Here is a 13,295-nt window from a genome sequence, read left to right on the forward strand (position 1 = left end):
CCTAGGTTTGGGGAGTATGGGGGGATAGAAAGGAAAATAGGGAACAGATAAGATCTCATTTCCTTGTATTTTATGAAATTCTCAATAAGGGCAATTATTTAAAAAAAAAAAAATCCAGAATCAGGTGACTAGCAACGAAATAGGCTATGAAGAACAGCTTGTGAAAGAAAGGGCATTAACACTGGAGATGTTTAAAAAAAAAAAAAATTGATGAAGGTTCCGATGATGGTATTCAAGTCTAGTGATGTATTATACTGTAAACATGACATAACTGAGAGAGACACTGTCATTTTTATAGTGGTACTTTCCCTTTTATAAGCCACCTAAAGGTTGTCAGGTAATAATGTGTGTCTAGTCATCTAAAAGAAAGTAGCCACATGCAAGAGAATCTATAACTAGGCAACAGCTGCTATACATGCCAGATGGCCCTTTCTCAAGTTATCTGATTTCACAAATGCCCAATGAATCCCAAAGAATAACAATTACTCACCCATTGCAGAAAAATAACACATTATTTTTAAGACACTAAATTTAGTGTGGCTTCTCATCAATTCAATAAACCAATTTTAAATTTCCTTATGTCTCAGTGCCTTCATTTTTAAATGAAAGGTTAGGAGAAATAAGCTCTAAAATCATATCTAGCTCATTGATATACTCTTCAAATTCCAAGATGTTAGATGGAATTAAAAAGGTATCAAAATTAATCAAGGTTTTAGAGTGCTCAGGAGACTTCTTGTTAAACAGAATACATATATATTTTGTTTCAGCTTGCTTTTAAAACCACTAAAATGATTGTGAAGGGATAAAATTGACTTAATCATAAAGTCAAAAGAACACACAAAGAGCCAGTACAGCCACATTTCAACATTTTATGAGACTGACTCCAGACAGTGATAAGAGACTCTGAAGGTCAAATGAAGCAGTGAGGCAAATAAACACAGTATGCATTCAAACCATTCCAGAAAGGTTCAATAATTGGAGTTACAATGGCATTTCTCAAAGTGAGGGTGTAGGGAAAGAATACAAAGAATAAGTTTTCCAAAGTAGTTTGACATTGGTCTGGGTAAGTACATGCCTATATCCCGAGCACCTAGGAGCCTGAAAAGAGAGGATTTAGTTTTATTTTTAGGTCTGCCTCAGCAAAAATGAAGAGATTCTATCCCAAAAATGTCTTGCTCGCAGAGATCCCATGCTATCACATGTTTTTATTATTTAGGAGAAATAAAACAAAAGCTCACCCTCCAACTCCAATTAGCAAGATACACAAGAATTTCTGTTTAAAGACAATGAACTGATCAATGGAAAAGCCATATCCACATTATTCATTTTTATGTTCAGATGGCCTAAAACTATGCAGTGCATGCTGGCTTCAAACCAAGATTACCCTGTCTGCTAGGATTACTATATGCCACTAAGTTTGCATCAGACTCCTACTTCTAAAAGCCTGTCCCACATTAATGAGAGAACATAAAGACCAATTCATCACACACTTCTATTTTGTACTTCCATACTTTACTAAAAAATAAAAGGAACAGCAATGTGAGAACCCTGTCTTTTGCATACAACTCAAGAAATCTTTGAGAGTATACAGTAATTGTCTTTGTATGCTAATGAACAGACTGTTGCCGAGTAGTTTCTGAGTAGCTTTAGGACATCGAACACTACTAAGATTAAGGCGCAATGAACATTTAGCACTTTTCTGCCTCATCTGCAAGGAGTCAGGATTTAAGTTAGCTACACACTAACAGCCAGCGATTAAATCAATCATACTACTCAGTGAAGCTTCCAGAAACTCCAACCCCTCCAAAAACTGCTTGAGGAAACACAGGTTCTATATCCTTTGTAATTTCCTTTACATCCTAATTGTTTCTCCAAGTTCCTCGAGTCACTCTAGAAAATTACTTTGCCCAATGAAGAGAATGTAGAAATATTTTAGTGTTGGTGGGAAGCACTAGGAAAAAAACCAGGGACCTGAGATTAGCATTGGAAGTGGTGAACAAGTCTGTGGGAGCAACCTGTGAGATGGGATGCTATGCCCAGGTAGGCAGTACTGGAACTGGGTATCAAAATGAATTCAACTAGAACAGCGGTTCTCAACCTGTGAGTCTCCTTTATAACAGTAGCAAGATCACAGTGACGAAGTAACAATTAAAATAATTTTATGGTTGGGAGTCACCACATGTGGAACTGTATTAAAGGGTCGCAGCATTAGGAAGGTTGAGAACCACTAAACTAGAGGAAACCCAGATATTATCTTATACAGAAAAGACCAGCCTCCTGGCATGCAAAAAGAACAAATCTCTACACAAACTGGTGTTATGTGACTTTTGTTTTAAGAATTTAAGATAAACAATTTGTTAGTCCTACATTGTCAGAACCAGAAATTTGAGGGAAATTTAGAAAACTAAATAATTTACAAAAAAAACCCACATACACACACACACACACACACACACACACACACACAAAAACAACACACCCCCCCCCAACAAAACAAAAACAAAAATCTCTATTCACACAATTCTGGAGACAGCCAAGTCTATATAAAGACACCAGTTCTGCATTGTGTACAGGGGGATCACACGGAAAACCAAAAGAGGGAAACAACCGAGAGCTTAAAAAGGCATAGGTATTTTAAAAGTCAATCCAGTAAAGAGGCCCTTTTTTTTTTTTTTTCCCAATTTGTGTTTGTGTACACTTTGGGGATTGAGACAGGGACACTCTACCAAGTTGACTTCAAACTCATAAATGTCCTGTCACAGCTTCCCAAGTCCTGAGATTACAGACCTTTACCAACACATCCAACTAAGAACAGAAGTTTCATGGTTAGTCAGTTCTTAGTATTAATATGCTTGTGCTGTAGTATCTAGCTGTTGTCCTGAACACTGATCTAGATCAGTTGAAAGACTTTAAGACTTAGGTTTTCAGAAAAAATTCAAAATTCAATCTCAAGACTGTATCAGAAACCCCAAATTTCCAGGCTAGAATTTAGATTAAAGAATGCTAAAACCAACAACTAACTCAATTTCTTGTTGGCGGATCCTCAGCTTCTCAAAATTCATTTTTAACTGACAAGTAATTACATTTAGTGGTACAGTAAATGATTCTAATTTAGCCTTGTCTCAGTACATACTTCAACTGCATACTTAGCATTGTAATAACCAGGCAAGGCTCATTCAACCATCAATCTTGATTTTTCTGTGTTTGTTTTTAGAGACAGGGCTTCTCTGTGACCCTGGCTGTCCTGGAACTCATTATGTAGACAAAGCTGGCTTCAAACTCGGAGATCTACCTGCCTCTGACTCCCACGCGCTGGGATTAAAGGAGTGCACCTTTACTGCCCAGCCAATTTCCAACTTTTAATACCATATCCAAAATGCCTTAAGAGTACAGCCATGAATAAAGCCTCTAGAGATGTCTCTGAAGGCCTGCAGTCCCAGGCACTTCCCAGGTCACTCCTGCCCCCAGCCCTGGACAGCTCCTGTTGCTGTCTCTCCTCTCTTCCTTACTTGTGTGGGGCCTGTGCCTATGCCATTACTTTCCAGGGTCTGAGTGCTTTTATGCAGTAAGACCTAGGAAAAAGCAAATCCACTCTACAAGGAACACATGCAGGTGGATCCTTGGTTGCTGCTCTTTTGTTCCAGCCTTTGGCGATCGCCAGCTAAGCTGGAGAGACTTGGAAGTTACAGTCAAAGCATGCACAAAATGTCTGGTGTTTATTTTATAAAACTTCAATTAAGCTAATCAACATAACTGCCAGTTAAGTAATTTCCCATTTTTGTATGAGCACTAAAAATGACTTTAACAATCTTAAAATGTCTATTACATTATTACTTACTGTGCTAAAGTGCAGTAAGTACAATAAAGCACTGAAATGTACTCCTGGAGTCTAAGCAAAACTTGTACCCTATCATCAACAGACCTCCTTCCCTCAACCTCTTAGCCTCTAGTAATCACTCTGCTACTTGTATAACAGAATAATTTACAACTCATGTAACAAAGTAATATAGCATCATCTGTTCCTATATCTGGCTAATTTCATGTAATGTTCTCTCCTTCCATCTGTAATGACAGTTTCTTTTTTTTTGCTAGAGGATATGGGGTATTAAGTTATGTAACATACATTTACTTTTTGTTTCTCTTGTTTGCTGGAGAGAAGGCTTTACTTTGGAGCTCAGGCTGGCCTGGAATTTGTGGCAATCCTTCTAAGCCATCTGAGGGCTGGGATTTACAAGTATGAACCATATGCCTATCTATAAACACTGAACAATAAAACCCTACAGTTACAAATAAACTCATAATGAAATTATCAACTCAAATGTGTAACTAGTATCAAAAGGAACTGTTAAGTGTTAGTGAAAACTAGAAAAAACACCACACTATTGATGGATGTAAATTAGCAAGCTAATTTGAAAAAATGGTAAGGAGGTTCCTCAAAAAACTAAAAACAGAAAACAGTTCAACCAAGAAACGATAAATTGTTCCACTCTAATTTGCCAAATTTGGGGGAATGAACTGGTGACTTCTTTGTCAAGTTCTCTTTCTGATTCTTAGAAAGCTAATATTGAAAATACCAGTTAGAAGTACTATATTCAAGACATGATCATTTTTGTCTAGCAAGGTTATTGTTACTACTTGAAACCAAAAGATAACACAATAAAGAAAACAAGGCTTAGAAAGTGTTATAGAAGCAAAGTTATAAACAGAATCAACAAATAAACAGCTAGAAACAAGCTGAGAGTTTAGGATTAATGAAGCCAGCAGGTGAGCAGAAGACAAGAGTTTCCTCTTTCAAACTGCACTAACATTAGACTAAAGAAGACAAGAAGATGGGAGTTTGAAAATATCCAGACCCCGAATAAAGTTTTCTTCTTTCCCCAGCTGCACAGCTAACCATCATGCTAGCACTTCCAGATTAAAATACTCAAGCAAAAATCATTTCCAGAGTAGTCCAAAAATTTTCCTCCAGAAAATTCTATTTTCTGCTCTGGTAAAATCAATTGCTTTTAAAATTTTCTTTTAATAATTACTCTAATATTCATTACCTATCTATACTTCCCCATATAGTAAAAGCTCCAGTGATTTCTGAATAAGGAACACAGACCTTCCACGTTTGGCAGATATAACACTTTCCAACAAGAACCTTGCTAGACAAAACAATCATGTCTTCTTCTTGTATTTGAGATATTAGCTTTACAGTCCAAGAATCAGAAAGAGAAATTCGAGGAAAGAACTTGACAAAGAAATCACCAATTCAAGTTACTGGTTCCTAATCACACTGACATTCTTTCAAATTTCATAAAAATCCAATTTTTAAATGTGACTTAAATAGCTGCAAAGCGTACTTTATAAAGAACAGAAAACTTTTCACTGAAGTTACAGATATATAAAATACCCTTTATATATATTTATAGGAACATACATCACACACACACACACACACACACACACACACACACACACAAATGCGTGCGCATGCTAGTAAGCTAAAGCAGGAAGATTCTGAGTTAGCTTGGGCAACACATTGGGTTGTGCCTCCACCAAAATTAAAGATAAAACAGCAATGCACAATTGAACCTTAAAAACTTACTAGTTAAGTCTACAATTAAGTTAACTCCAGGAGTTGAAAACTGTCCATGTTAGATGAGACCAAGAGTACAAATAAGAAATGAAATACAATTAGAGTGTTATTAGAATTTAATTTCAAAGATCACAACTAAGGATTAGAAAATGGAAAAAATACAATAGCGTAACATGATGGAGGCATTTTAAATAACTCAATTTGCAAAGCCAGAATGAAGTCTCATATTTAAAAGTGAACATGAGCTTCCTTTTACAATCTAGATAAGCAGAAAACTACAATTTTATTTGCTAAACTGTAAACAGAAATAACTTTATGATTTGTTCAATTATTCACCAAGGTAAAATCTTAGCAAACTTTTCACAGTCTTCAAACTATGAGTCCACCAGCTATCAAGGTTTGCCCACACTTTACTATTGTTACACATTAATTTTTGTTACTTCTTAAAAATTGGCTAGCTTTAAAAATTGGAGTGGCTTTTAAATTATAACCCACTATTGAGTTTCTAAATTCCAAGACACTGTATTTTTCAAATCTGCTTGCTGTGTCATCAAAACAGATTCTAACTCTTCCAGTAGGCCTACTGCAAAAAGTCACCTTTGAATGGAAAGCACTGAATAATCAGGCTGAAGTGTAGTGCCCTTTCTATTAGACTACAAGACAGTCAGAGCTTCCTATATGTGAAAAGGAAGAAGGAACCTTACCTTTATCAGTTGCTATTTTTTCTACGCACCTAAAAGAAATTAAGAGTCAAATGTTAAATGAGTACTTTTTTGTGCATTTCCTTAAAACAAAAGTTATTTATTTTAGATTCATCTCTACAATAATACAGAAAGCATCTACAAGATGTTGTTCAAAGCAAAGCCTAATTTTCAGCAGTGGTAGAAATACCCCATCTATACTATACTATAGCACTATAAACAAGTTTTTAAAATATTGATTAATGTAGGCCGGGCAGTGGTGGCTCACGCCTTTAATCCCAGCACTCGGGAGGCAGAGCCAGGAGGATCTCTGTGAGTTCGAGGCCAGACTGGTCTCCAAAGTGAGTTCCAGGAAAGGAGCAAAGCTACACAGAGAAACCCTGTCTCGAAAAAACAAAAAACAAAACAAAACAAAAAAATATTGATTAATGTAAACTTAAAGAGTGGCTACATACATAGTCAATAGCACAGAAACAGTAGCATCTGAAACAGTTGCTTTTAATCATTAAAAAAAAAAACCAAAGAAAATGTTGCTAATTTTATTAAAAATGGTTATGCAAGAAATTGAATGTCCTTATTTTATATAGGTACAGTAAATAAGACTGAAATCACAACATCTAAGATGTGTTCTAAAACACTTCTGTCTAAAAAAGGGGTGTAGCAAGGACAGTAAAAGATGTCAGTAACTCATCTCATGATAAATATGGATGTTTTGTTACACTACTTCCTCTACTTTGTATTTATCGAACAATCTTACTAATAAAATTTAATGAACTTTAAGAGTCCCTAAAATTGATCACAAAATCCAATAAAAATTTCTAAAGGCAATATATGCACAACTCAAATAAATATTACTCATACTTTATAAATTAAATGCAAGTAAAAGGATCAAATAGTTATAAGCCTACTGACTTAAATTACAAAGTGATCCCTATGATTTTAATTTGAGATAGAAAATGTAAATGGAAAGACAGTACTGTGAATTTCATATCCCTTCTCCAAACTTAGAAGTAAACTGAATTCCTATTTCTGTTGTAAAGGTACCACATAGTATCTAGCAACATAAAGATTGCAAATAAACTCAATGTAATTAAAAGATGTTTTGTGAAAGAACAGCTGTCACTGTGCCTAATTTTTAAAAGCTTAGTACTACTAGCTCTGTCACAAACTTCACAATTAACAATTGTGAACTACCTTTACTTTAGTAAATGGAGCACTAAAAACACACCTATTGGATGCCTGAGATGTTTGTGAAATAATTCAATGCTTCTACCACCATCCTTATTGCCCCTAGGATCCTGAACACTCAGGATTCCAGTGCTGTGCACCTCATCCATCTTTCTTACTATCCACAAGCCTTCAAGCAAACACAACAAAAATGCAGGTTTATTACTATTTTACTTTTGACAAAAAAAAAAAAAAACTCTACAAAGAACTCTGAACTCCATATACTGGAGAGTAAAACAACACTCTTCATGTGTCACTCATCTGAACCTAAAGGAAGACTTCCAAAAACATTAAAGGCTTAGTTTAAGAAGGCTATGCAAGAGCTATATTTTAAGTTTAAAGAGTTTTAAATATATTTAACAAATATATTTATTTGTTAAAGAGTTTTAAAATCTGGAATATACAGATATCCAATTTTATACTATAGAATAAAGATATTTGCCTCCTACCCTCGTCTTAATTTGATTTCAGTTTGCACATGGGTATTTTAATTTATTAAAAGCAGAAAAGCCAGGCAGGGTGGTGCACGCCTTTAATCAAAGCACTTGGGAGGCAGAAAGACAACAGATATATCTGTCAGTTATACTATCAGAGACACAGTATGGTGTACATATATACAAAGTTCCAGGTAAGGGCTACATAGTGAGACCCTGTCTTCAAAGAAAGAAAGAAATAACCAGAAAACCCCAAAAGCAACCAAACACACCAAAAAAGAAAAAACAAAGCAAAACACATAAGAAACAATAAACCAACGGAAAAAATTATATCCTTAACTTTCAAATTATACCACCACATGCTTCCTGAAGTACATCCACATTTGAAATGAGAATATTAACTAAAATACAGAAAACAATGAGCTTATTTCTTAAATAACATGAACACATATTTGTATAAATTGAATCTAAATTCCTAACTACTAGCTATTTAGGTTGTGTATGAGTCTCAGCATTTAACTTTATGCCTTCCTCTTGAACATAGTCACTGAAATTTACTTTCCTGTCTTCTTATTTTGTATTTTAATTCTCAAAAACTTCAATGTGAATTAAGTTGTTAATACAGTTATGAAAGTATAACCTATTCAGCTATAAAGCTCCTGTCACAAATTCAAAATATCCACAACAGAGGAAATAGCTCTTAAGATGCTGGTGACTTGCTCAAGGTCACTTAGCCACAGAGAGTAAAAGCTGAGATATCAAATTTTTCAACCTGAATATCAAGTTCAACCTTTTTCCACTATATAATTTAGTAACACAGGTTTCAGTTGATTCAAATCTATGTTTTCAATATTTTAAACAACTTTGTACATACTGCTATTTCTTTAATTGAGAAAAACAAATACAGGTTAATAGCTAATTGCATAGGATTTTGTAGGTAAAAAAGCAGGAATAGGGAAAAATGGATGAAAAAGTAACTAGAGAGGAAAAGATCTGAAAAGAACAAATATTTAGTATAGAAATGAAATTTCTCATCTCCTTTTTAAATGTCATTTTATTTGGAAGAGATTAATCAAGGTCAGAGTTCAGGACACTGACACTCAAAACTGCATGTCCTAAAGGATCAAATAGAAAAGTGATTTTAAAAACTTGTCACAGAACATCTGTAAACCTTATACACAAGTTTAATGAGTGCTAATCAGCATTCCCTTTCTCAGTACTGTCCTTGAAGACAAGGCCAGGTCTAAGTTAATATTCTACTGTCTCGAGGATTAACGGTACTAGTCCCAGTTAATTGTCAAGTAACTTTTCAAGATTCCTCTGATTTGTTGGCCACTGAATAAGTAAAATGTGCAATAAAAATGAAAATTCATTTTAAGAATGATAAAATTTGATCTTAAATACATGACCAAGGGATAAGTCTGAAGGGCAAAGAAGGTAAAGATCACTGTAACTACTTAATAGTACCAGATGAGAAGAAACATTAAGGTTGCTTCTTCCCCTCCATAACAAATACTGTGATCAAAAAACAAGCAAGCAGGCAATCATATTCATCCAAGATCAACTGTTTCCATAATTATATTGTGGATTCAAAATGTCCATCAGTAGTACTTCCTATCATGTGGGGAAAAGTAAAGTACTATTATTCTATATATAATTTTACTTGATTCAGATGTACTTAACTCTCAAGTGGCAGGTAAGAAACATATTTTAAAATACTTGTTTATTTAAGATAATACAAAACCGTGCAACTTTACAAAACTGACACAAAAAACCAGGACTACAAAGTACTCCTGTCTCTGATAGACCACCACTACTCAAAATAGCAAGTTGAATTTAGTATTTTACGGTGTGAGACAGTTTGAAATGAATGGTTCCACAACGTATTTAATACACAAACTCAAGTCACAGAGGTAAACCCCGTCCCCAACAGTGCACAGAAGAAGAAACAGAGGTACACATAGGTTAAAGAATTTGCCTACGGAATTTATGCTCAATTGAGATTAACAATTTACATATTTTCAAGTTCGTGAGTTAAATATATATCAGTTTAAGATTTCTGAAGCATGTACATTACAGCAGAGACAACTCTCAATTCAGCTCAGGAATTTGTAAATCACTTATTTTGAAACAAGCCTGTTTTTAAGCTTTAAAAATGTCCTAGGTCTAAGGTAAGCAAGTCCTTGTACTGCTACTGGAAGAAGGCTGCAGGTTATCTGAAACTGAAATCCCTGCCCTTCGATTTTCTCTGCCCCCTTTCCCACTTGTAAATCAAATGACATAAAATTCTCAACAATGAATAAGCTAATTTGATTAAAACGTGTAACTTTATAAACTCATGTACTTAATTATTCTTAAGTATCACTTTAATGAGCAATTTAAAATATTTGCGCTCCTGGCCATCTGTTACGGGCCTCTCTATTAGTTCAAAGTAGCAATTCAGATCAATCTAATTTTAAGAATGAAGTATCTACGTCAAAATATACGCATAAAGAAAAAGTACACATACTACCTGTTAAAAGAACTACACATCTAGTTTTGTTATATAAACCAAATTGGCACTACCACGTTTTCAGCCCGACGGTAAAAATGAACCTGACGATTTAGGAGGGCGAGAAACGCTACTTTTAAGTGGCTCGCAAGCTACTTAATAGGGTCGGGCAAAAAAAAAAACCACTCTTCAAGGGCTAGTACCGTGCTGCTGATTTCCTCACGGGAATGTGATGCAAAACTGGCTGCGACAGGCTGACAAAGGGGGCGCAGAAGCCAGAGGGAGGGCTGAGCAGGCGGGAAGCAGAGGGTATGCTGCCTGCACAGGGTGACTTCGGGCGTGGGCTGGCGGCCGCAGGCTGCGGAGCAGCAGGAGCCCGGCCGCTAGCGGCGTGACATCTGGCGTGCCGAACCGGCAGGGGGCAGAGCAAGCGGGTGTCACGTGGAGCGGGTGCTACGGGAGCCGGGAGGGTAGTGCGGATCAGAGGGGGGTCTTCCCCAAAGCCTCAAAGACTGTGTTACTCACTGGAGTCGCGGACTCTTCTTGCCCTGAGCAGGAGACGGGGGCTTCGCGGCCGCGAGCTGCTGCCCGGGGGCGTCGGGAGGCCTGTGGCTGGGGCTGCTCCTCCGCCGGCGGGGATACTCGGCCTTCCTCCGGCGGGACACAGCGGCGGCGGCGGCGGCGGCGGCCGCAGCGGCCCGGCCGCGGTCCCGACCTCCCCTCAGCACGCGGCTGCTCGCGGTCCCTGCAGGCGCCGCCGCCGCCGCCGCCGCTGCCGCCGCCGCGCCGGGCCGGGGCTCGTCCGAAGCCGGGTCGGCCGCCGCTGCCTGGCCCCCTTCCTGGTCCTGCTGCTCCGGGGATCGCGGCTCCTCCGTCTCCCCCGGCATCGGGGCTCGTCCGTCCCCCACCCCTGCGTCCCAGGCGGCGGAGGCGGCGGCGCCCGCGGCGCAGCTCCCCCCCCCCCCTAGGCTCCCGGAGAGTCCGGCTCCCTCACTCCGGAGCACCGCTCTCTTACCCCCCCCGCCCCTCCGCCCGCTCCGAGGGCGCCCCCCCCCCGCCCCCTGCCACTCAAGTCCGCGACCGCCGGCGGCGCGCACGCGCGCAACCGCACAGACAAGCAGTGGGCCAATCGGGAAGGAGGATCGGCCTCCTGGCCCCGCCCCACGCGGGCTCACACGCAGTGGCGTACACGGTGCCCTCCCCCACCCCTTCTTTCAGCCAATCAGGAAACGGCTCCGAGGGAGAGCGCGAGGTTTCCTTCCCCGCGCACCCGTTCTCACCGTTAAACGGCTGCGTCTCGCGACAATCCCAAAGTGACCTTTTCTCCCCCCTCAGGAGTTCAGCTCAAGCTAGGGGCGGTGGGAGGGGCAGGGCTGGCGAGGGCGGTGGAGAGGACAAAACGCACCTTTACCAGCTTCGCGCGCATCTCCCCACCTCCCCCAGCCGGCTGCGCGCGCACCTGCCTCCCTGAGGCGCCACTGTTCCCTTAAGGGCTCTTACTAGCCTAACAAGTAGCCTGGACGTTATCCCGCCTCCGCCCGGACCCCCACCTTCCTGCTCTGGCCTTTCTGTCCCCAGCGCCGCCAGCTCTTGAGAGGAGAAGGGGTAAATTATTTGAGTTGCCGCTTCTCCTTTAAGAAAAAAAGGCCCCGTCCGTTGCCGGATGAAAGTCTCTGAAAAAATGGCGGCGATAGGATAGGGGCGGGGTTAAGGGGATAGCGCGGGATAGTCTTGAGGCGCATGCGCAAGGCTAATTTAGCCCATGGCATCTTGGGAAGCGAAGTCTTATTTAGTTTGTGCTTCCAGGGAAAAGATGGGAAACTAGAGGCCGAGAGAAGTCTGGGAGTTTTTGACCGATTCACCACGGGAAATGTAGTTTTCTAGCCGCAGTCCGCGTTTACGCCCCAGAGAGGCACTGCTTCCGGGTTAGGTCGCGACGCCTGCGTACAACTGGCACAGATATTGAGCCAATTACTGGTTAGTGTTGCCTGAGAATAAACTGCTTCTTTTTACTGTTAAGCTTGGCGTTTGTGTAAGTTCTCCGAAGTGCCTTCGTCACAGTCCCTACTTTGGTTTGGCCACTTGACGTCTCCTCTGCGACCCGCTGTCATTCCTCCATCTTGTGGTGACCCTCTCACCCGTGAGGCCCTGGAGGTCAGGGACTCGTTCTACTTCTGCATTTCAATTTTAATAAACCACGTAGGGACGAACTGTAAAGTTGTTTCCTGTTGGAATTGGGCATTGAGCTGGCTTTGTTGTGGTCCTTGAGCTGGAGAGAGGGTTAGCGTGACTCCCAGTGATTTAAGTGGGGAAGCTAGCGGTCTCTCATGCTCTCCGTCCCAAAGCTGCACGCCTTTGCGGTCTGTAGATGTTTCTGCAGCACAGGAAGCACAGTCAGAATAGCAGCTTTTGACTAAGCGTATGCAACTAAGTAGTTTCCTGATGGGTCAAGGGGGGTGGGGAGTTTCCATTTGTTTAAGCCACAGCTGGTGATTCTGCGGCCTCTTGTGTTCCGTTCCCTCTTATACAGTGTAGGTATTTCTTTCCCTTTTATACATTGTTTGCAGTCCTTAGTTTCCTTTTTATACATTGTAATCAGGGAACAACTTGTTAGGGGATTCTTTATCCCTTGAAGATGGAAACTTCCCCAGTTAAGGTCTACACAAGAGGATGGAGATACAAGGTTTGGGGAATCTAATTCTGAATTTTATTGTATTTACAATGAGCACGTTTGGAACAGCACTGACATCCAATGGCTGCTTAAAGGAATACCAAAAAAAAAAAAAAAAAGAAAGAAAGAGTCCCTTCAAAAGAGATTTTAGTATGAATGACTTAATTCCTTTTAAGAAACAATCACCGTA

At 39.8% G+C, this 13,295-nt stretch overlaps 2 protein-coding genes across 5 annotated transcripts in view; one reads left to right on the forward strand and one right to left on the reverse strand.

Annotated features, from left to right (window-relative positions):
* Positions 1–12,110, reverse strand: part of Zfp91 (ZFP91 zinc finger protein, atypical E3 ubiquitin ligase) — a 33,278-nt gene extending 21,168 nt beyond the window's left edge. For 2 of the 4 annotated variants that reach the window (XM_036206421.1, XM_036206417.1), the window contains exons 1-2: positions 10,960–12,110; positions 6,286–6,314 (exon numbers count right to left, since the gene is read on the reverse strand). In XM_036206421.1, the coding sequence (XP_036062314.1) occupies positions 6,286–6,314; positions 10,960–11,321 (391 nt within the window). In that variant the 5' untranslated portion in view covers positions 11,322–12,110. The remainder of the gene's footprint in view (positions 1–6,285; positions 6,315–10,959) is intronic. The other 2 variants (XM_036206440.1, XM_036206431.1) reach the window with 2 other exon arrangements.
* Positions 12,111–12,348: 238 nt separating this feature from the next.
* Lpxn (leupaxin) overlaps positions 12,349–13,295 on the forward strand; it is a 39,377-nt gene continuing 38,430 nt past the window's right edge. Inside the window, exon 1 of the mRNA XM_036176614.1 lies at positions 12,349–12,411. The gene's annotated coding sequence lies outside the window, so the exon portion shown is untranslated. The remainder of the gene's footprint in view (positions 12,412–13,295) is intronic.

This window comes from Onychomys torridus, chromosome 1 (assembly GCF_903995425.1).
Source record: "Onychomys torridus chromosome 1, mOncTor1.1, whole genome shotgun sequence".
Taxonomy (NCBI): Eukaryota; Metazoa; Chordata; class Mammalia; order Rodentia; family Cricetidae; genus Onychomys; species Onychomys torridus.